We start from the raw sequence: 21457 nt of genomic DNA on the forward strand, positions 1-21457 counted from the left end.
CGGGCCCGCTCCCCGACCCGCCTCTGCGTCGGGGACGCGGAAACCCCGTAGGAACAGGGCGGGCGGGGAGCGGGTGTTCGTCTCTCTGCTGCAATATTCTTCCGCCGCGAAGCAAAGAGTCCCAGCCCTCCTCCCGATCCTGGGATTTCCATCGATCCTGCAATGTCAAAAAATTATGAATCTGTATTTTCCCATCGACTCGCTTAGGATTTCACCTGAGGTAATGACCCCAGGATCACAATTTTGTGGCTACCGATGAGAGACAAGTAAATTCCTCCGCAGGAAACGGGTTCCGGCCGCGAGCCTATAAAAAACCGGTGGCGCGGCGCTGCTGTCTTTTCAGTCGGGCGCTGAGTGGTTCATCGGATCATGTCTGGTGGCTCCGCGGATTATAACAGGTATGGCGCCTTTTCGGTGGTGGTGTTGAGTAGTGAAGGTCATGTAGCGCCCGAGATTGTGGTGGATGGCTTGGAGGCAAGAAACTCTAGGTACCTCGGCGTTTCCTTAAGATACTGTATCCCCGTGTGTCCTTCGAGAAGCTTCCATAATGGGTAGGGCCCCGGGATGCGGGTAGACAGGGCGAGAGCACGGAAACGGAGTGGTTGTAGAGGGTCTTTTCTGACAAAGGCATTTAAAAATTTTGGCTGCTTCCCCTCCCCGTGCAGGACAAGGTAAACATTTAGTTTTAAAGCCATGGCGCAGACCTCGCTTTAGTGTAACCCAGTCCCAAACCTTTTTTTGCGGCCAGCAGCCCGAGTTGGGGTCCTAGGCTTAAGTTGAGGGGGAAGGGTGGCTGCGGTGTACACCTCACATCCCTAAGGCAGTGGGACTGGACGGGCAACGGGGGCGCCGGCGAACCGTTGGCATAGCCCTCTCAAGGCCCCTTCGCCGGCGTCAATCACCCCGGCTTGCGCAGAGTTAGGGGCGGAGCTCCTCGCGTGAAGCTCTCGCGAGACGCTCCGCTGCCGAAACGGGAGCGCTTGGCGCTCAAGCCTAAGAGGAAGGGGGCTGGTTGGTATTTGTGGGCCAGCTTTCCCAGTTGTTCACAGCCCTGAACCTTTGGGAAGGCGCATAGTTCTTAATGTGCCCTGCAGCATCTGCTTCGTTTGCTCTTTTAGGAGGACTACACGCGTGTGGAGGGCAGTGAAAAAAGTTAGAAAGGGTTAGGTTTGGAAAGGGATGTTGCCTAACTGCGGTGTTCTTGTCAGCAGAGAACATGGAGGCCCAGAGGGAATGGACCCCGATGGTGTCATCGAGGTAAGAAATGGGTATGGATTTTTGAAGGTCTGGAGAGGTGAGTTTCTTCATTTTACTTAATTGTTATTTTTTAACTTAACAGAGCAACTGGAATGAGATTGTTGATAACTTTGATGATATGAATTTAAAGGAGTCTCTTCTTCGGGGCATCTATGCTTATGGTTTTGAGAAGCCTTCAGCTATTCAGCAGAGAGCTATTATTCCCTGTATTAAAGGTAAAAGAAAACTTGGCATTTTAAAAATGGAATTCACTATTCTACATTGCCGTGGACCATAAAAAAGGGAAAGTAACCCTTGGGGGACTACTAGCACCTATTTGTATTCCTTAAAGTGAAATGATGGCAATCATCTTTCGGGACTGACCTGAAATGAAGAGAATACTCATTGCTGATCACTTGAATATTTGGGCATAATTCATGTTCCAACTGGAATACGTGGTGTGAAGTAGAAGTGACGATTTGATGTGGGATCGGTAAATATGTATCCTACTTTTTTTAGGGTATGATGTGATTGCTCAAGCTCAGTCAGGTACTGGCAAGACAGCCACATTTGCTATTTCCATCCTGCAACAGTTGGAGATTGAGTTCAAGGAGACCCAAGCACTAGTATTGGCCCCCACCAGAGAACTGGCTCAACAGGTATTGATAGTGTAGTTCAAAAAAACTGCTTGCGTGTTGCATAGGTTTCAGGTTTCACAACTGTGAAGAATTTAAAACAGCTTAAATTGGTCCTTTCAGAGCCCCCCTTTTTAAATGTCCATGCATGCAGGGAGTTTTTGGTTCATAGTTAAGCAGGAAATGGGTGTGTAGGTATGTTTACTAGGGTTGTACACCAAAAGATTGTGAATCCAAAGCTTGCTTTTTAGGGTGATCTAGATGTGTACCCGTTTTAATTTGAATGCAGTTGTGCAACATGAAAACTGCAGTGACATGTTACCATTTGACTGTCTCAGTAGTTTGTGATGCATCTGTTGCATGCTATGTTTTCAAAGCTCACTGCTGTATTGGCTTTGAAGTAAACCTTTCTAATAAAGCTTGTAGGCTTTATTAAGGTCAAGATTACAATAAGGTACCATACCCTGTGGGAGAAATTAATAATTTGCCCTAGCTGTAATTACATTCATTACTTGATTCACTGTTTACACCTTACACAGTGAAGAATAATGTAGGAAATGTTATTTACTTGATATCTGGGTCAACAGGATCCAAAGTATGACAAAGCACAAGACAGACGTGAAAAGAATTGTATCTTGAAGTAGTTAGGTCACTCTGCATTTTTTAAGCTTGGAAGTAGTTCTGTGCTATGCATGCATACAAGCTGTTGACAGACCAGAAACTTGCGATTATGCTTTGGAAGTTAGTCACAATGTATACTTTTACAGGACAGTAATTAAGATTTTTGACTTTTAGATCCAAAAGGTGATTCTGGCACTTGGAGACTATATGGGAGCAACTTGTCATGCCTGCATTGGTGGAACAAATGTTCGAAATGAAATGCAAAAACTGCAGGCCGAAGCACCACATATTGTTGTTGGTACACCAGGGAGAGTGTTTGATATGTTAAATAGAAGATACCTTTGTAAGTACTACTGTCTTAATTGTACGATTTATTTTTACTATTGGACACATTCATTAATGGATAGGTGATATAGTATGACTTTTGTTATTAACAGCTCCAAAATGGATCAAAATGTTTGTTTTGGACGAAGCAGATGAAATGTTGAGCCGAGGGTTTAAGGATCAAATCTATGAGATTTTTCAAAAATTAAATACAAGTATTCAGGTAAGCTTTATTTCACTCTTGCTTCAGAGATTTGGTTTAATGCAGGTACAGTTACAATATAACTAAAGTGTTTTATTGTCGTTCCCCTGCTTAAAGCATTTGATACTTTACTATCTCTGTCTAATTCATTCCATAATAAGACAGAGACGCTTGGTCTCAAACATTTTTTCTTGTGTGTGAATCATGAAAGTCGTGCTACCTACTTGTGTGAAAACATTCTTTGTTTTTCCAAGGTTGTGTTGCTTTCTGCCACAATGCCAACTGATGTGTTGGAAGTGACCAAAAAATTTATGAGAGATCCAATTCGAATTCTGGTGAAGAAGGAAGAATTGACCCTTGAAGGAATCAAACAATTTTACATTAATGTTGAAAGAGAGGTAATTTATCTTAATTGTTAAGAAGTGAGATTTTTACCTTCTTGTATAAGCACTGTGCTAAAATTGCAGAAGCTAGGATCATATCTTGGTTTTTGCAATAATGCTAGCAGAGTACACACAAGAAGAAAAGTAACTGCACTGGATCCTAAAAGACTGGGGTGGACCTCTTTCTTAATGTCCAGTGTCCTTTGTCTTAAGATTTGGTGCAATATATCTTTAGACAGATCTACCTCAGAATTTCTAATGAAAAGTAGAAAACTAAATTTGATATATATTTTTTCCTTTGAAATGCTTTAGGAATGGAAGTTGGACACACTTTGTGACTTGTACGAGACACTGACCATTACACAGGCTGTTATTTTTCTCAATACAAGGCGCAAAGTGGACTGGCTCACAGAGAAAATGCACGCCAGGGACTTCACAGTTTCTGCTCTGGTAAGAGGCGTTCTTCTTTATGCCAATTAAAAGGTTGAATATTCATTTAAGCAGGATTCAGACTACAATATAGCTGATAAGTGCTGTGTTGTCGTTCCCCCTGCTCAAAATAAAGTTGTTTCTTACCTATACCTGTCTGCTATACTCTTGTAGCAGCCAGGGACGCTTGGTCTCATACATGTTCATAAAATTAAATGTTGACCTGACTGGTGATTCTTGAATTAAGGTTTTTTCATTTGCAGCATGGTGACATGGACCAGAAAGAGAGAGATGTTATCATGAGAGAATTCCGATCAGGGTCAAGCCGAGTTCTGATCACTACTGACTTGTTGGTAAGTATGTACTTTACTGCTTTTTATTTATTTACTTTTTATTTTTTGGTGCTGGGGATCGAACCCAGGGCCTTGTGCTTACATTTACTGCTTTTTAAATAATGTGCCAACAGTTAATATTTTCGGGAAGGTTTTTTAAATAGCCTTTACCAAATTGGGCTGTTTGGGAGAAGAAATAAAAGACCACACTCCACAGTGGGCTATACCACTTAGTATAGTTCATTACTATTTTGTGGCCTACATTTACATAGGCATCTCCCAGTGTTTTTGAATAGGATTTTGAAATGTACACCATTGTATATTTCAGGCTCGTGGGATTGATGTACAACAAGTGTCTTTGGTTATAAACTATGATCTACCTACCAATCGTGAAAACTATATTCACAGGTGAGAATGTCTTGACTTTTCTGTATTGGCGAAATAAATTCATATTTTTCTTTTTTATATGAAAGGTAATGTCAGCAGGGAATAGTCAGTAAAGACAGTAACAGATGTAATTTACATTGTACTTGGGAAGGCTGGTCAGAACAAAGTGGGAAAACTTGTAAATGTTGGCCCAGATTGTGCACATACATACAATACCGATCAGGTTGCTTTAGATCTGTTGGTTGTCTTAGTAGTGTATGTTTGAGCTTTATTTTTAGTGATGCTCTTGTGTCCATGTGCTTTTTCTTGGTGATTCTTCTATAGTTGGGATTTTTCTTGGTGTCGCCTGGTAGCAATTTGAGTGATCCCTGGTTTAGTTATAGTGGCTTTATCCCTAAATAAATTGAATTGTACTTTGTTATATGATGTAAAAAAAGACTTTTTAAAAAATACAGGAGTCGATAGCAGCAGTTGATGACGAGATGGCGCTCAGAAACGGCGTTGACGTAATTTAGGACGTGGAATCATAAGCGAAACAGCACACTGTTTGAATAAAGAGCGAGTCGGTATTTATATTTGTTTTTCTTTTGTCATGATTATTTGATATTTTAAGTTGCTCCAGCCAAGGCATTTTGTATGTTAGCATCTGTTAGGGAGTATTAGGTGGTTTGTATTGTCTGGTTTCTATAGGAAGGTAGAAAGCTGTTCTGGAGGTAAACACGTTTGAGTAATTTTGAGTACAACGTGTGAAACTGAGCAAAAAAAAGCAGTGATAAGTTTGGGTTACCATACCAAATTTGTTTTCCCACTGGAAAAAAAGTTGTGAGTTTTAGAAAATAGTTAACCTTGCAGCATTTGTATTTACAGTTTACAGTTCCAGAAGTGCGTCGAAATGGATTACATAACTGTTCTCTTTGTTTTATTCCTGGTGTTTACATCTGTCCCAGGCTGACAACTGCTCTTGGCTGGCCCACTTTGGTATGGGCTTTAATTTCACTGCCCCAAACACAATACTTGTCATCTGCTTTATAATAATGCTCAAGACGCCTGATAAAATCTCATTTTGCAGCCAGACAAGCCTTGAATCCTTTTGGCACTAACTGCAAAGGAAGATTTTTTTCTCTAGATATTGATTTAGCAGCTAGTGCTCCAATTAGAAGCACGATAACCTTGATAAGTAAACAGCAGCTGATGGTTAACAAGTGGATCGTCATGTTCAGTAGTTCATAAAAGTATGTGAGAAGTAATGTTCTGATTGCTGGTTTCTTTTTCTTATACAGAATTGGCAGAGGGGGTCGATTTGGGAGGAAAGGTGTGGCTATAAACTTTGTTACTGAAGAAGACAAGAGGATTCTTCGTGACATTGAGACTTTCTACAATACTACAGTGGAGGAAATGCCCATGAATGTGGCTGACCTTATTTAATTCCTGGGATGAGATAGATTTGAATGCAGTGCTCGCTGTTGCTGAATAGGCGATCACAACGTGCATTGTGCTTCTTTGGGAATATTTGAATCTTGTCTCAATGCTCATAACGGATCAGAAATACAGATTTTGATAGCAAAGCGACATTAGTCGTGAGCTCTTGTGAGGAAAGTCATTGGCTTTATCCTCTTTAGAGTTAGACTGTTGGGGTGGGTATAAAAAGATGGGGTCTGTAAAATCTTTCTTTCTTAGAAATTTATTTCCTAGTTCTGTAGAAATGGTTGTATTAGATGTTCTCTATCATTTAATAATATACTTGTGGACTAAAAGATATAAGTGCTGTATAAAATCAGCCAATTATGTTAAACTAGCATATCTGCCTTTATTGTGTTTGTCATTAGCCTGAATAGAAAGGCCTTTAAAATTGATTTTTTTAGAAAGCATTTGAATGCATTTTGTTTGGTATTGTATTTATTCAATAAAGTATTTAATTAGTGCTAAGTGTGAACTGGACCCTGTTGCTAAGCCCCAGCAAGCAATCATATCCTAGGTAGGGTGAAACCCCCAGTAAAATTGCCATATTGCACATGTCTTAATGAAGTTTGAATGTTAAATAAATTGTATATTCACTTTAAAAGTTGCTCTGGCCATTTTATTTTCACCCACATTCCTTTATTTACAAAATTATCAGCTTAACAATTCTGAGTTAATTGCTGCATCAGGGTTGCACACAGGCTGATCAGTTGCAGGTGTTCATCAGCACCATCTGCTAAGCATTTATCAACTTCCTACAAGAAGAAAAGAAAGGTCAGTAAACAAATATTCAGGTAGATAAATGGCTTTAGGATATTCCTGGTATGTACTCACAGCAAGTTTTTCTGTAATAATGGACTTCTGTTTGTCAGAAAGGGTCTCATTTTCTACGACCACATCGTGGAGTTGATTTATAAGTTGAGTTGCTGCATGACCCTCATCTATTAAGTCCTGTAATAGAAAAACTTTGGGTATGATCACTTCAAAATCTCCCCCAAGTTTAGTAACTGGTTTTTACCTTCACTACAGCTTCCAGTTTGTCAAAGGAGCCACTCTGACATGCAGCAAATATGCCATCAATTGCCTCGGCTGGTATTACCTGAAAGGTGTAAAACGATCAGGGTAGATAAAGGACATAGAAAAATGCTGATGCCTCTGCAGAGTTGGGAAGATGTGGATAAACTGGAAAAGGGCCAGAGTGACTAGTGTTTGCCTCATTTGTTTCAGTCACCACTTTACAACTGGGATCATTTTAGATGAAGAAGAGTCTGGGTGAGTGAAACTACCCACCCTTTTCCTGATCCTCAAGAACCCAGTGTTCAGGGCTGCAAGGGAAAGCACCCTTTCCCAGTTTCTTAAGTGAGATTGGTGTTGTGAAAGAAGTTTTGAATGAAATCACCCGAGTCGATAATAGGATGCAACAATATTCATTTCCTTTTGATTTCAAATCTTGAAATGTATCTTTTATTAATAATAGGTTTGGCCTTGTGTCCATGGATTCAAAGCAACTGCAGATGGAAAGTATGTGAAAAGTTTGCATGTGCACTGAATAGTCCTAAACAATATAAAAACTACTTAACACACAAAGATTGTGTTTAAGGGATTTGAGTGAGCATCCTTGGATTTTTGTGGGGGAGGGGCTATTCTGGAATCAATCCCCTAACAGGTTGCATGTACAGAATACCTGCTGAACACTTATGCTAATTGTTGACCTTTTATACTTAATTCTTTCTTGATGTCTACTATTTACCTGAACTGAAAAATCAGTGTTACATAATCACAATATCTGGACAGAAAGTTTTAAACAGCCACAAAAAAGCCAACTAGAATGAATTTATCTAGTGTCTTACCCCAGCAATGTCTGTGATCACTTTTTCCACGACTTCTTTTCCACCTGTTAATCGAGTAGCACTTTGAAGAAATGTAATGGCTTTCCTTAAGTCTCCTTCTGATACTTTAACAAGATATGCTATTCCCTGAAAAGAAAAGTTTTTTTTTTTGTAGTGGGGATTGAATCAAAGGTTTTTTAGTTTTTTTTTTTTTAAATCACTGAGCTCCACCTCCAGCTTTTTTCATTGTTTGATAGCCTGTAAGGTGACTTTGAAGTTGAGATCTTCCTGCCTCAGCTTCAGTAGTTGGTGGCATTAAACTATGATGGCCAACAAAAACACTGTCAGTGTACAGTTAACAGGAAAACAGTAATTCTGCTTTGGGGGGAATGTTAGTAGTGGCAGATGTCACAAGATGACATTTATCTAATAGAAGAGATCTTTTGCATTGTAAGAAACCAGCAGAGAGGAAAAGGTATTCCATACTGTATTTCCTGGATCACACAAAATAAGGAAAAATATTGAAATTATGGTTGAATTTTATTAAGAGTAAGGCTCTATCACTTGAAGTGTATTATTAGGAGACTAAAATCTTATGGCGAGATTTGTTGCAGTAGTTGCATATATGATAAAAGTTTAAAGTGTCTGAAATAAATTAGCTTAAATAACAGAATAGTAAACTTTTAGTTCTTAGACATTCCAATTGTTGCTTCTATAGCTTCAGTTTGCCTGAAAAACATCAGGGTCAAAGTGACACTTCCATTTCCAGATCTTTCCATGGGTATTCATCAAAGGAATTAATTACCTCATTACTAATTTTGACGTTTTCCTTTTCAGCAATGTCTAGTAATCGCTGTTGTTGAGTTTTATCTGACAGAGGCTTGAAGCGGAATTTTGAACATCTAGAGGTCAGAGGTTCAATTATCCTATAAAAGAATGGGAAAATAAGCCCCTCACTTTTATTAAGAACAAATCAAGATGGAGATGTTAATGCAGTCTTAAGATTTAAATTAAATTTAAATCAAAGTAAAGCTGCCTTACAGCAGTGAAATATTTCACAACAGCTGGGCAAGAGACTTTGTTCTATCACTTGAAGTGGTATCACAAATGATACATTTGAAGTGATATGCCAGTTCTGATACATGTAGATATATACTTTGTGTCAATTAAAAAAAATAGACTGCCTAGCATCTATAGGGAAACATACATACCTACTAACATAGTTACAGATGAGACAGAAACGTGTGGTTTTAGACTCTTTCTCCATGGTACGTCTTAAAGCTGCCTGAGCAGCTGAGGTCATAGAATCGGCTTCATCCAAAATAACAATTTTAAAAGGAGGACATGGCTTTCCACTAATTTTGGAGAAACACACAGGAAGGAGTCAAACTTTAGCATATTCTGCTTTTAACAGTTTAGTGAGACATAATACACACCACAGTTTTACCCAATTACAGTGTACATTAAATGTTTTTCAGTATATGGTAGTCCCCAGTGGATGTCTGAAATTGGGAATATTAGTCTATAGTTACCATGATTTTTTTTTTCCTATACATACCTATGAAGAAGTTTAATAGGCACAGTAAGAGATGAGCAATACTTAATACAATCAAAGAATAACTATGCTGTAATAAAATTGCCAGTATCACTATTTTTGTGTTTTGGGGGTATTACGTAAAACCAGGGTTACTTGAACACAAGTTCCATGATACTGCGACAGTTCTGATAACCAAGATGGCCACTGAGTGACTAACAGGTAGAATGCATGTATAATGTGAACAAGACATGCTGTATAAAGGAATAATTCATATACCAGGCAGGACAGAATGAGATTTCATCTCACATGCTACTCAGAAAGGCATGCAGTTTGAAACTTAATGAACTGTTTCTAGAATTTTCCATTTACTATTCTCAGACCACAATTGACTACAGGTAACTCAAACTACAGAAAGTCAAAAACAGTGGGTAAGTGGGGGGGATATACCACATTCACAAATCGTGTTACCACCGTCTAAATTTAGAATATTTTTATTAACCCCAAAGAAATCCTGTGCCCATTAGGAGTCAGTCTTCTCCTTCCCCAATTCTGCCAGCTTAGGCAATCACTGTTGTACTTTCTGATGCTATTCATTAATCAGTTGGACATTCAGGATTCCACATTGGGTATTAGGAATAATGTTACGGATTTTACTCACTTTTTTTGAGTAATCATATATTTTCATTTTTTTATGGTTATGTACCTAGGAGTAGAACTGCTGGATCATATGGTAGTTCTGCTAAACTTTTAAAGGAACTGCCAAACTGTTTTCCAAGAGACATTATTTTACATTCCATCCAGCAATGTATAAAGCTTACAGTTTCTCCACATCCTTGTCAACAACTTATTTTGTCTTTGATTTTAGTCATCCTAGTGGGTAAAAAGTGGCATTTCATCATGGTTTTGATTTTCATTTGCCTAATAAATAATGATGTTGAAGAACATTTTTTCATGTGCTTAAAGGTCATTTGTATATCTTTTTTTTTAATTGAGAAATGTGTATTTAGATTCCTTTCCCTATTTTTTAGTTGGTTTATTACTATTATTTGGCATTGGGAATAGAACTAGAGGTACTTTATCACTAAGATATACATTTTTTTGAAATTATTTTTTTGAATTTTTTATTGTAAACAAATGGGATACATGTTATTTGGTTGTACATGAAGTAAAGGCATACCATTTGTGTAATCATAAATTTACATAGGGTAATGATGTTTGTTATTTTTTTCCTTCCCCCCCACCCCTCCCACTCCTCTTTTCCCTCTATACAGTCCCTCCTGCCTCCATTCTTGCCCCCCCTCCCATCCCCCATTATGTGTCATCATCCGCTTATCAGTGAGATCATTTGTATTTGTCCTTTGGTTTTTTGAGATTGGCTTATCTCACTTAGCATGATATTCTCCAGTTTCATCCATTTGCCTGCAAATGCCATAATTTTATTATTCTTTATAGCTGAGTAATATTCCATTTGTGTGTGTGTGTGTGTGTTTGTGTGTGTATACATCTGTGATATATATATCACAGTTTCTTTATCCATTCATCAATTGAAGGACATCTAGGTTGGTTCCACAATCTGGCTATTGTGAATTGAGCAGCTATGAACATTGATGTGGCTGTATCACTGTACTATGCTGATTTTAAGTCCTTTGGATATAGGCCAAGGAGTTGGATAGCTGGGTCAAATGGTGGTTCCATTCCAAGCTTTCTGAGGAATCTCCACACTATATATATATATTTTTAAACTTTTGTTTTGAGATGGTGGTCTTGCTAAATTGCTAAGGGTGGCCTCAAACTAGTAATCCTCCTGCCTCATCCTCTTGAGCTGTGCTGGGCTATTATTGAGTTCTACAAACTCTTTATTTATACTAGTCATTTATTAGTGATAGCCAGTGCTGAAAGAAAAAAGATCAGTCATTCACTTTCTACAAATTTTAAAGTGTGTTCTGATGTAAAATTTAAATATATGTCCAGGTACCAAAAATTTAATCTTGGAACTCTGCCACCTAAGGGGAATGTAAGTTCTTAACTAAAGCCCTGTGTGCTTAGGCATGACAGTCACACATACACACACGTGTGTGTGTGTGCGCGTATATATATATACACACATGTGTGTGTGTACATATATATATTTTGAGTTGTTTTTTAGTTGTTGATGGACCTTTATTTAATTTATTTGTGGTGCTGAGAATGGAACCCAGTGCCTCATGTGTGGCTCTACCACTGAGCTACAAACCAGTCCAATAGTCATACTTTAATTACCAATAGTGTTTCCTTTCACTCTACAATTGTCCCAGTTTGGAAACTGGAACCCAAAGTATGAAATATACACTAAAGCTTAAGATTTTATCTGACAAGGGAGGTAACTTGTTTTCTAACACAATTATAAAAATTAAAATCTCTTTTATGAGTATACCACCAAACTATTGACTATGATTAATACCCCTTACTCAAAACAATAGTAAAACCCTTGACAACCAACTTAAAATTCATTATTACAATAGGTCATTTCTGGGCTTAAATTTAGATAAGAATATGATCTAATAAAAAAGCTGAAAATTTGGCAGCAACATATATTGATTGTCTTAGTCCATTTTATGTTGCTACAAAAATCAAAACCTAGGCAATTTATAAAGCAAATAAATTTATTTCTCTCAGTTTTGGGGGCTAGGAAGTCCACAACTGAGAGACTGTATGTATCTGTTGAGGGTCATCTTGTCATAAGATGGCAGAAGGCATCACATGGCAAGACAGAGGTGCGCACTTGGATCTCTCTCTTATAAAGCCACTAATGTGATCATGGGGGCCCTATCCTCTGATCTCTTCTAATTATCTCCAAAGGTTTCAAACCAAATACCATTAACATAGAAATTTGAAGATTGTTTCCAACAAAAACTTTTTGGTGGAGCATATTCATACCATAGCCTACATTTAAAAGAAATACAGTGACATGCTATGGAGAAGGGAAGGCAAGTTTACTTACTCTGTACGACTTCCTGATACAGTTAATTGAGCAAAATTTTTCACTTTCTCTCGAACTACCTGTATTCCACGTTCATCAGATGCATTTAACTCAAGAACTCTTAATCGAAACAGTTCAGGCCTATTTAAATATGAAACAAATATGAACATTGTAGATCATACAATAAATCCAGGCTTAATTCACATTTTTAACATTTGAACATTGCAGTAGTTTAAAATCTACCTAGTATACAATATACATAGAAGGTATGTGAGCAAGTCTGTGTTCTTTCTTTTGCAGAGCTATGCAGGTAACATGTTAGCTTTTTCCCATTTAAAAAAAAAAAAAACCACTAGATAGAAAATATGTAAAATTTGTTATTTTTCCATTTTGCCATGTTATAAGAACCAACATAAATGCTATTTTAATGGTTATATGATAATTCCTTACTTAATTTACTTAACATACTTCAACTGTTAGACATCTAGATACTTTTTAGCACATTTTGAATCATTTCCGGAGGGTAGTTTATTGTTAAGGAAAGTCAGTGTTAAGTCAAAGTTAAAACATGAACAGGGTTTTTTTCTGTGCATATGTGTGTGCGTGTGTAGCTAGAGATCAAACCCAGGGCCTGTATATCCTAGACAGTGTTCTATCACCGAGCTACATATATCCCAGCCCTAACATGAACAGTTTTTCACCCCCAACACAGTACTGGGAACTGAACCCAGGAACTGGTGCATGCTAGGTAAGCACTCTACCACTGAGCTCCATCTGTAGCTCTGGCATGAACAGTTATGTGGGTTTTAAAAAAATTGCTAGAAGTAAAATATGCTCACTATAGAGCAATCTAAAATTAAAAAAAAAAAAAAAAAGTCTGGCATGCCCTGTCAAATTCCTGGTTTGAAACTACCCTCTAGTCTTTTTCTTTACATATATTTTAAATTTAAAACAAAACAACAAAAAAACAAGATTGGCTGGGGGTAGAGTGGTAGCATGTGTGCTTAGCATATGTGAGGTCCTAAGTCCAATCTTTTAAATACTACCCCCCCAGCAAATCCCACAAAAGCTTTGTTTTATTTTTCCCAATTAGCATAATATGTGAAACATTTTTCTGTGGTTATAAACATTTAGAAAAGCTTGTGCATGTGTGTTCATTTTATCACATATAATTAAATAAGAAATTTAAATTAATTCTTTAAGGACAAAGATGTACTGACCTACTCTAAAATAAATGATAATAAACTATTTAATAGTTTCATTATGATTACATTGCTAAGGTTTGTTCAGTTTAAATCTATCTGAGCTGTGGAATACTCAAAAAAGTTCAGAAAAACAAAAGTTGCTAAACCAGGTGTGATCGTGCATCCTTGTATTCCAAGCTAGTTGGGAGGCTGAGGCAGGAGGATCCCGAGTTTGAGGCCAGCCTTGGCAACTAAGCAAGACCCTACCTCAAAATAAAAAAAAAAAATGTAAGAAGGTCCGAGCAGTGGTAGAGCACCCCTGGGTTGAATTACCAGTAATGGAATGAAAAAAGAAAGTTGCCGTCTAGTAAATACCAGGCTCATAGCGTGTTCTGTTGTCTTCCCTTACATTGTGGCACATTTATCCTTTCATATTTGGTGGTTTCAGAGGCATCTAATTATTTTCATATGTAGGATTTCTGATATAGCCCTTGACTAAAGGCCTGATAAAAAATTCTGGGTAAATTCAATATAGCAATTGTTATGTCAGTGCATGTTTCATGGATATTTAGATGCAGGCCACTATCAATATGTATTCTGTGTAGGTATTACATAAGGTGAAAAATATGTGAGAACTACAAGGGATTATTTTTTATTGAGACACATAATTTATTAGACAAATTGCTCAAAACTACTTAGAGATGATTAGCATACGAGGCATTTTAAATAGCTGATATCTACAACATCTGAGCTCATTGTTTCATAGCAACAGGAGGTGGCTTTGAAATTATTACAGTAGTACAATATGTACTACAGTTAATTTTATGTAGTTAGTAGTACTGCATCTTGACATTTGTTTACATTTCTCATCTGACTGAATAGCATCATGTACAATTTGTACACACAAGTTTTGATATATTTTTATAATAGACGTGTATATTTCATGGTGGTAATGACAAAGCAGACTATTACTGACATTTTATGCATTTATGACACACATTTTTCTTAAAAGTTTCAATATTTACAGATTACATGATTTAAAGTTTTCAAATTTTTGCAAATCTTCAAAAAAATCTACATATAATTATATCTACACAGTTGAAATCCATGTTGTTGAAGAGTCAACTGTATATCTATTAACTCTAGGTAAAGGGCTCTTCTAGAAGAGTTGACTACACCAAGATAGTCAACCTAGGAAGAGGAATCGAAGAAGGAAGATCACAGGGAGACTTTTCTGGTATACCTGGAATTAAACTCCATCAACTACCATTTATTCTGCTTACACTCAGGAGACTTGAGGGCAAGAAGCTGGCCTGGCCACCCAAGACAGGGCCTAAGAAATCCAGAGCAGGGGCAACTCAAGAAGGGGTGATGAAGAAAATAACAGCAGTTTCTATCTCAAAGCTACAGACGTGAAACATTACAAGGGTGATGAAACTACAGAATGACTAGGGACAGGATGATCCTCTGGGTTCCAAAATCATAACAAAAAGTTATAGAAAATGGTCTTAAAAAAAAAGCACACAAGCTCCCTGTGTTATATAGTTCATTCAAATATTTGAACAATGTTCAGAAAGAAGGTTATAAAAGATGTAGGTGGCTAATTTACTGGGGAGGATGGGATGAACTGAGATTAATAAAAGTTCAGAAATAAAAATAAACCCAAGAACCCCACAGAAACTGAATGAAAATTTTTAGAGAAACAAAAGTAGAACCAAAGTTGTTTTATTTCAAATCTTAAAAAAGGTGAGAAATTGAGTGAATTCATCTTACCCAAAGAGTTCTCTAGCAGCTGCCAAAATAGTGGATGTTTTCCCAGTTCCAGGTGGCCCATAAAACAAGAGATTAGGCAGCTGTGGAATAAATTTTAACTTTTATCAATTGTATTCTGGCACAAATAGATGAAATGATGACTATAAGTTTTTGTGGAAAAGCTCAGTGATTTCCCTAGTAGAGAAGATACATGTTTAGCTATAAGATTTCTTAATCTAACTACTATCACAATACTGACAGTTCTAAATACTGCTTTTTCATATACTATCACTTTTTCCCAAAGATATCTTTCTAATCTCTTAAACTGAACCAGTATTTATGCTTCCTGTATTGATGACCTACTTAGGTGAATTTTTTTTTTTTCTTTTTTTTTTGGGTACTGGTGATTGAACTCAGGGGCACTAAACCACTGAGCCACATCCCCAACCCTATTTTGTATTTTATTTAATGAGTTGCTTAGCGCCTCCTTTTTGCTGAGGCGGGCTTTGAACTCTTGATCCTCCTGCCTCAGCCTCTGGAGCCGCTGGGATTATAGGCATGCACCACTGTGCCTTGTATCTTAAATTACCCCCAAAGATTGTATATTGAAGGCTTGGTTGCTAGCCTGTGGCACTACTGGGAAGCAGTGGAACCTTTAGGAGGTAGGGCCTAGTAGAAGGAAGCTAAGTCACTGGGAGCATAATTTGAAGGGCATCTAGGAATCCTGGCCCCTTCTCTCTCAGCTTTCTGGCCACCTTGAGGTAAGCCGCCTCCTCTGCCATGTGCTTCCACCATGACATATTGTGCTGCCACAGGCCCACAGCAATGTAGTCAAGCAATCATGAATTGAAATCTCTGAAACTATAAGCCAAAATAAACCTTTCCTTCTTTATGTTGTTTATTTTAGTTATTTTTAACACAGCAATGGAAAGCTGCCTTATACAGTTGCTAAATAAGCTTTTGTTGAACTAACCATTGTATAGTCATCAAGGAGTTGCTATACATACAGCATGGTATTTAATGAGGGCAAAAGGTTACAAAGGAGGAGAGTGAAAAAATTAGGTCTTAAATCTCCAATGACATTGAAACTGGTACTCACATCAGCTCCTTCTAAAGTTTTTTTCAACACTGCAACTACTTCTTCTTGGAATGCAACCTCATCTACACATTTTGGGCGACTGAGGGGATGGAAGGAAGAGAAGTTATTTAGTATTGGTAGTCACAGAAAAGTCTCAAATGTTTCTCTTCTTCTAAAATACCAACAGTAATTCTCATATATTGGTAATGAATTGGAAGAGGTGGAAACCTCATTTGTATTTACCTTAAGTAATATATACTACTGAAGTGAAAAAATTTTATCTCCCATCTGCACTGCTTGCAACAAAAATTAAGCAATGGAATTTTATTTTATATACCACAAATGCCAACTGGTTAAAAATTAAACACTTGCCTAGAAAGTAGTATTATATTTTGCCAAGATAAGATTATGAAGCTGAACTGAAAAGGGAGAACTATTTAATAATCTAAGGAAAGATAACTATTATTGTTAATTACAGTTACATATATACACTTTAGTATGTTAATTGGTTAATGCCATTTTTTCCCATTATCTAAATGTACCAAGAGTCAACAAAAAACAAGTTTAACCAATATGAAGTATAAAAATATAAAATTTCATCCTAAGTCATTACTTAGTGATCTTAAGAGAAACTAGAACAAAGTTATATTCCTATCCCTAAGACTAAGCTTTGTGCTTAGTTAGCTAATCAAATTTTTGATCCATACTTTCCTAATTAATAAGGTTATTGCTAGACAGGAATCATATCTTTTTATATTACGAATCAGTGTCTCATATTCAAATACTGCAAGAATTAGGTAGATAATGAGAGTGAAGAAAGCAGATGTACAGTGAGAAAAGAAGATAGTAGGGATTATGGCAAATTAAGGAACACATGACCTTCCCAAAATGAGAAGCAATAGCCAATTCCATCCAATTGTCATTCAGAACTTGCAGCCAGTGCTCCTGATCCCCTGAGAAGCTAAAAATATAGACTTCCCCCCTGATAATTTATTAATAAAAAAATCTAGATTTTGCGGGTGGGCATGTAGTTTAGTGGTAGAGTACTTATCTAGTATATGGCACGCTGGGTTCATTCCTCAGTATTGACACTTAAATAAAAAATAAAAATCTTAAAAATCTCAATTTTTATAAGCAATGTTGGTACCAAATAAAACATATGAGTGCCTTACTTGGTCAATAAATAATTTGCAAACCCTTAATAACTGAGGTTATATCAATCCATCCAATGGTACAATGGTACAAAGACTTCTTGCTAATGACAATTTAAATGCTGTTTCAAGGGTTGTTTTGCCAAAAATGTATAAAAATTTTGACAATTTTCCACCTATTAATAATAAAAAAGGGACATTTGGATTTTTGGATTTAAGTAGAACTCCTGACAGCCAGTTTGCAAAAACTGTTTTCTTCATTTCTGTATACCTGCCCCTAAAATTAAGGACTTTAGCTATCAAGATCTTGGTTTATCTATCAAATAAGGGAATTAAACTAGGACACTGTAAGGTATCTTTCAATCCCAAGTTTCCATGACTTATGTTGTAATTGGGTGATTTTCAAGGACATCATCTAAACAAAATGAACTAATTCCCTCTTATGTTAAAAAAAAAAAAAAAGATCAGAACTGGTTAGAGAAGTAATTGTTAGCTATTTCAACAAAAACATAAGTGTTCTTACTATTTTTCTACCCATGGGACAGGTTTGATTTTCTTGTTCTCTCCACTGCTCCCTGCAGTGGCACCTACTCCTCGATCCTTGGTCAGTGGTGGTTTAGTACTGATAGATGTGCCTTTCAGAAATGCCTGCATGGTTACTTCGCCCTGATCAAGTGCAAGACAAAAAAGGAAAAGCTTTTTTGAAGCCATTAAGAGGAAGTTCAGCCTGAAAGCACACTTACCTTATGCAAAGGCATTCATAATTACTTAATGAAGGACATTACCCCATGCCCCAGGATGCTCTGAATGCACTATACTGAAGGCTGCAAGGAATACAAGAGGCCTAAGTTCTTAAGGAACTTAGAACATATTTATAAGGAAGAAGTTACAAAACAAATATTAATTGCATGTCAGAAAAAAATTTTAAGAATTCCAAATGCCTTGATAAATATGACACCACTAATAGGCAAACTGTATATGGACCTCTACAGTTTCTTTCATTTAGGGGTGAGCTCTAGCTCACACCGTGAAATGAACTCAGTAATTAAGAGTGCTGGGACCACAAATGATATCCTTCACTGCTACTTAGCAAAGCCAGTGTCCAGTTAAAGAAGTCCCCCTGCCCCCACCCGTGAGGGAGGAAGAGTGGGGGACCCTTGTTAAAATGAAAATAGTTTTTTTTCTGATAACATATTCAACTGAAGAACCCAATACTGAAAAGCATGAGAAATTTAAAAAATTCGTATGAAGTCCCTCATACGGAAGATTGCTACTAACATTTAGGTCAACATTCTGTCAGGACGTTTTCAGCGGGGGTGGGGGAAGTGGGGGGCAAAACGAGACACATCATTAGTCTGCCTCAAAATCCTTAGCATTAGTGGCAACTCTATTTTTTCCACTACTATATATCCCAGTGCTTAGAACCGTGCCTGGTACATGACAGATGCTCCATAACGTTTGATGAATTAATTACCACCTATGAGACCGGATTTACCCTTCTGCAAAAGGAGCTAAGGCCTTACTCCATAAGACAGCTGAGTTAAGAAAAAACCCTGCGAACTCTGCTTGGCAGATGGCTATATACTCAATAAAATAAATAATTAATATCTTTAAGCAGCCAAGGTTTTTGGCGCTGGACTATTCCATTCCTGTCATGGGCTGCTAAAAAATAATACGGCCCGAAGCGGGGCTCTAAGAGATGCTGCACCGAACCCCAGGCTCGCTAGGGGATGCGGGGGTGGTGATGCGAGGGTGGCCAGTCTGAGCTACCAAAGAGGTGGAAGACCTCACAGGGGCATCACGAGAGGGGCAGGGAAGGCAAGCTCCACATTTCAATCGCTGGTCACCTGCAAACCCGGCTTCCCGTGCGGGACCCGCAGAGTCTGGGCCTTTCAGCCTCTCGTCACCGAAGCGAGTAGGCCGCCGGCTTGTTCTGGGGGCTTCCGGAATGGGGAAAGAATGAGGTGGTGGCGAAGCCTCAGCTCTATCCCCAAGTCAGGCAATAACGGGTCCCAAAGACTTACAGTAGCTGCAGTCTCTACAGTCGCCTCTGTTCCCGCCACCGAACAACCGCGAAGAGCAGGGCGGGAGTACGCGCGCACGACACGCGTCACTTCCGGCGGGGCGCGCGCCGCGCTCGAGAGCAGTTTGCCGGTAGAAAGTTTAGTGCGAATCTGTAACGCGACAGACCATTAGAGATGTGTAGACTGGAACAGGCATAGCCAAGGAGGTGCTAATGAGACTTTGCCCTGGCCATTGCTCCCACGCGAGCCCGCAGGGTAAGGACACTAGCGCGACATTTTCTAAGCCTGTGGGGGCAGCAGGCACGATGCTCAGGCACTCACAGGGCGATTTTCGCGATGGCGGGGAAGCGGCGCGCCGGCCGAGGGCTTGTGGACTTCATTTGTGGACATGGGCGTCTCACCGGCATTTCTGCGACGACATAATTCGACTTTCTGCCTGCTTCATCCCAAAAGGACTGAGATTGTGTAGGGTGGAGTCGATCTTTTGGCCGAAGAGGGCACCTTGTGGATAGCTATCCTCCGGTCCTTCTTGGTCACAGAACAAACCGTGTGGCTTAAGGGCAGAAACTTTTGAAGAAGATGTCTATCTTGGCCTCTTGAGGGTACGTGCCATACCTCCAGTAGTATCTGCCTGTTGGGGAGAGGGAGGACCCTCGGTGTGGATATCTAATTCTTCAGTCCTGCCCAGAATCTAGTAGCACACGTTCAATACAAGCTAAACAATTGATAGTAATATTTAGCCCCTCCAGGGTCCATGCACTGTGGGCTCTAGGCAGGTGTCTGAGATAAACCACTTTTATCTTAACCAAATACTTGGCTTAATTGTACCTTAATCTTATTGATACCTGATCCTTCTTAATGCTACAGCCTCCACAGGTCTTTACTAATTAAAACCATAAGGTTGATCTGGGTCTTATGTAAGTGAACATGGAAAGCCCAAACGCTGTGGTAGGTGCTGGGTGTACAACAGGGAACAAGCTGGAAAATGCCTGCCTGCAAGTGGCTTTATGGACTAAAGTATTAGATAGTGTGATGTGTTATGTAGGGGAGAAAGGGAGAACTTGCAGCCCAGGCCTAATCTAATCAAGGCGTTAACCAGGGCATTTTGTGCTACTTTGTAACTTCCACAGGTCCTGTTACAATCCCTGGGTAATATAAAGCACACAGGTTACTGTATCTAGTCATTAGTTTACATTATTCTGATTAAACTGTACACTTAATGTTTTAGACATTTTATTGCATGTAAATTAGACCTCAATAAAGTTGATAAAACAAAGATCTGTGAAAATAGACTTGTCCATTTGAATAAGCACTATGACCAGGCAGAGGAGGTATTGCAATCCCATTTTACAGATAAGGAAGCAGAGGCATATTGTGGTCTTGCCCATTTGAGCTATAACAAAATAGACTGGGTGACTAAAAAACAATAAAAATCTAGTTCTAGAGGCTACGAAGTCCAAAGGTCAAGGCATGGCAGATTTAGTGTTGGGTCAGGGCTTGCTTCCTCAGACAGCCAGTCTTCTCACATGGTGGAATTAACTCCTGCTGGCCTCCTTTGAAAGGCACTAATTCTCTCTGGGTGCAGTGGCACATGCCTGTAATCCCAGCAGCTAGGGAGGCTGAGGCAGGAGTATTGCAAGTTCAAAGCCAGCCTCAGCAACGTAGGCCCTGTCTCTAAATAAAATACAAAAAAGGGCTGGGGATGTGGCTCAGTAGTTAAGCGCCTCTGGGTTCAATCCCCAGTACCAAAAAAAAAAAAAAAAAAAAAAAAAAAAAAAAGGCACTAATTCCATTCATGAGGGCTTCACCTTCATGATGTAATCACCTCCCTAAGGCCCCAGGTCTTAAAATCATCATCTTTAGGAGTATCATTTTAACATACGGACTTAGAGGTAACACATTCAGAGCACATCAAAGGTTAATAGCAAAAAAGTGG

The 21457-nt window shown here is 38.5% G+C and overlaps 2 protein-coding genes and 5 non-coding genes across 10 annotated transcripts; 6 read left to right on the forward strand and 1 right to left on the reverse strand.

Moving 5' to 3' along the window:
- The first annotated feature begins 285 nt into the window (after positions 1-285).
- Positions 286-6470, forward strand: Eif4a2 (eukaryotic translation initiation factor 4A2). 3 transcript variants are annotated; one of them, XR_007110223.1, is made up of 12 exons: positions 295-398; positions 1209-1257; positions 1340-1472; positions 1756-1895; positions 2667-2835; positions 2930-3039; positions 3273-3416; positions 3714-3851; positions 4094-4183; positions 4491-4570; positions 5005-5115; positions 5830-5957. XR_007110223.1 is itself a non-coding variant. In XM_047564460.1 (11 exons), exons 1-11 carry the CDS (start codon positions 370-372, stop codon positions 5972-5974), a joined length of 1224 nt encoding a protein of 407 aa, XP_047420416.1. In that variant the 5' UTR covers positions 286-369; the 3' UTR covers positions 5975-6470. The 3 variants fall into 3 exon arrangements, 2 of the variants coding, with proteins under 2 accessions (XP_047420416.1, XP_047420415.1); XM_047564460.1 differs by lacking the exon at positions 5005-5115 and having other exon boundaries at positions 286-398; positions 1212-1257; positions 5830-6470; XM_047564459.1 differs by lacking the exon at positions 5005-5115 and having other exon boundaries at positions 296-398; positions 5830-6470.
- Positions 1586-1654, forward strand: LOC124993868 (small nucleolar RNA SNORD2). Its single transcript, XR_007110382.1, has one exon. It is a non-coding gene; the product is annotated as a small nucleolar RNA SNORD2 (small nucleolar RNA).
- On the forward strand, positions 3079-3203 carry LOC124993831 (small nucleolar RNA SNORA63). Its single transcript, XR_007110350.1, has one exon. It is a non-coding gene; the product is annotated as a small nucleolar RNA SNORA63 (small nucleolar RNA).
- On the forward strand, positions 3452-3630 carry LOC124993864 (small nucleolar RNA SNORA81). Its single transcript, XR_007110378.1, has one exon. It is a non-coding gene; the product is annotated as a small nucleolar RNA SNORA81 (small nucleolar RNA).
- LOC124993830 (small nucleolar RNA SNORA63) lies at positions 3900-4031 on the forward strand. The gene has a single exon (XR_007110349.1). It is a non-coding gene; the product is annotated as a small nucleolar RNA SNORA63 (small nucleolar RNA).
- Positions 4287-4427, forward strand: LOC124993845 (small nucleolar RNA SNORA4). Its single transcript, XR_007110363.1, has one exon. It is a non-coding gene; the product is annotated as a small nucleolar RNA SNORA4 (small nucleolar RNA).
- Positions 5813-19569, reverse strand: Rfc4 (replication factor C subunit 4). 2 transcript variants are annotated; one of them, XM_047564461.1, is made up of 11 exons: positions 19522-19569; positions 18021-18163; positions 16368-16446; positions 15290-15369; positions 12354-12473; positions 9048-9191; positions 8642-8762; positions 7858-7983; positions 7026-7106; positions 6842-6958; positions 5813-6762 (listed from the first exon to the last, which is right to left on the reverse strand). In XM_047564461.1, exons 2-11 carry the CDS (start codon positions 18149-18151, stop codon positions 6667-6669), a joined length of 1095 nt encoding a protein of 364 aa, XP_047420417.1. In that variant the 5' UTR covers positions 18152-18163; positions 19522-19569; the 3' UTR covers positions 5813-6666. The 2 variants fall into 2 exon arrangements, with proteins under 2 accessions (XP_047420417.1, XP_047420418.1); XM_047564462.1 differs by lacking the exon at positions 19522-19569 and adding an exon at positions 19345-19450.
- Between the last annotated feature and the right edge of the window lie 1888 nt (positions 19570-21457).

The sequence above is a fragment of the Sciurus carolinensis genome, chromosome 9 (assembly GCF_902686445.1).
Source record: "Sciurus carolinensis chromosome 9, mSciCar1.2, whole genome shotgun sequence".
NCBI lineage: Eukaryota > Metazoa > Chordata > Mammalia > Rodentia > Sciuridae > Sciurus > Sciurus carolinensis.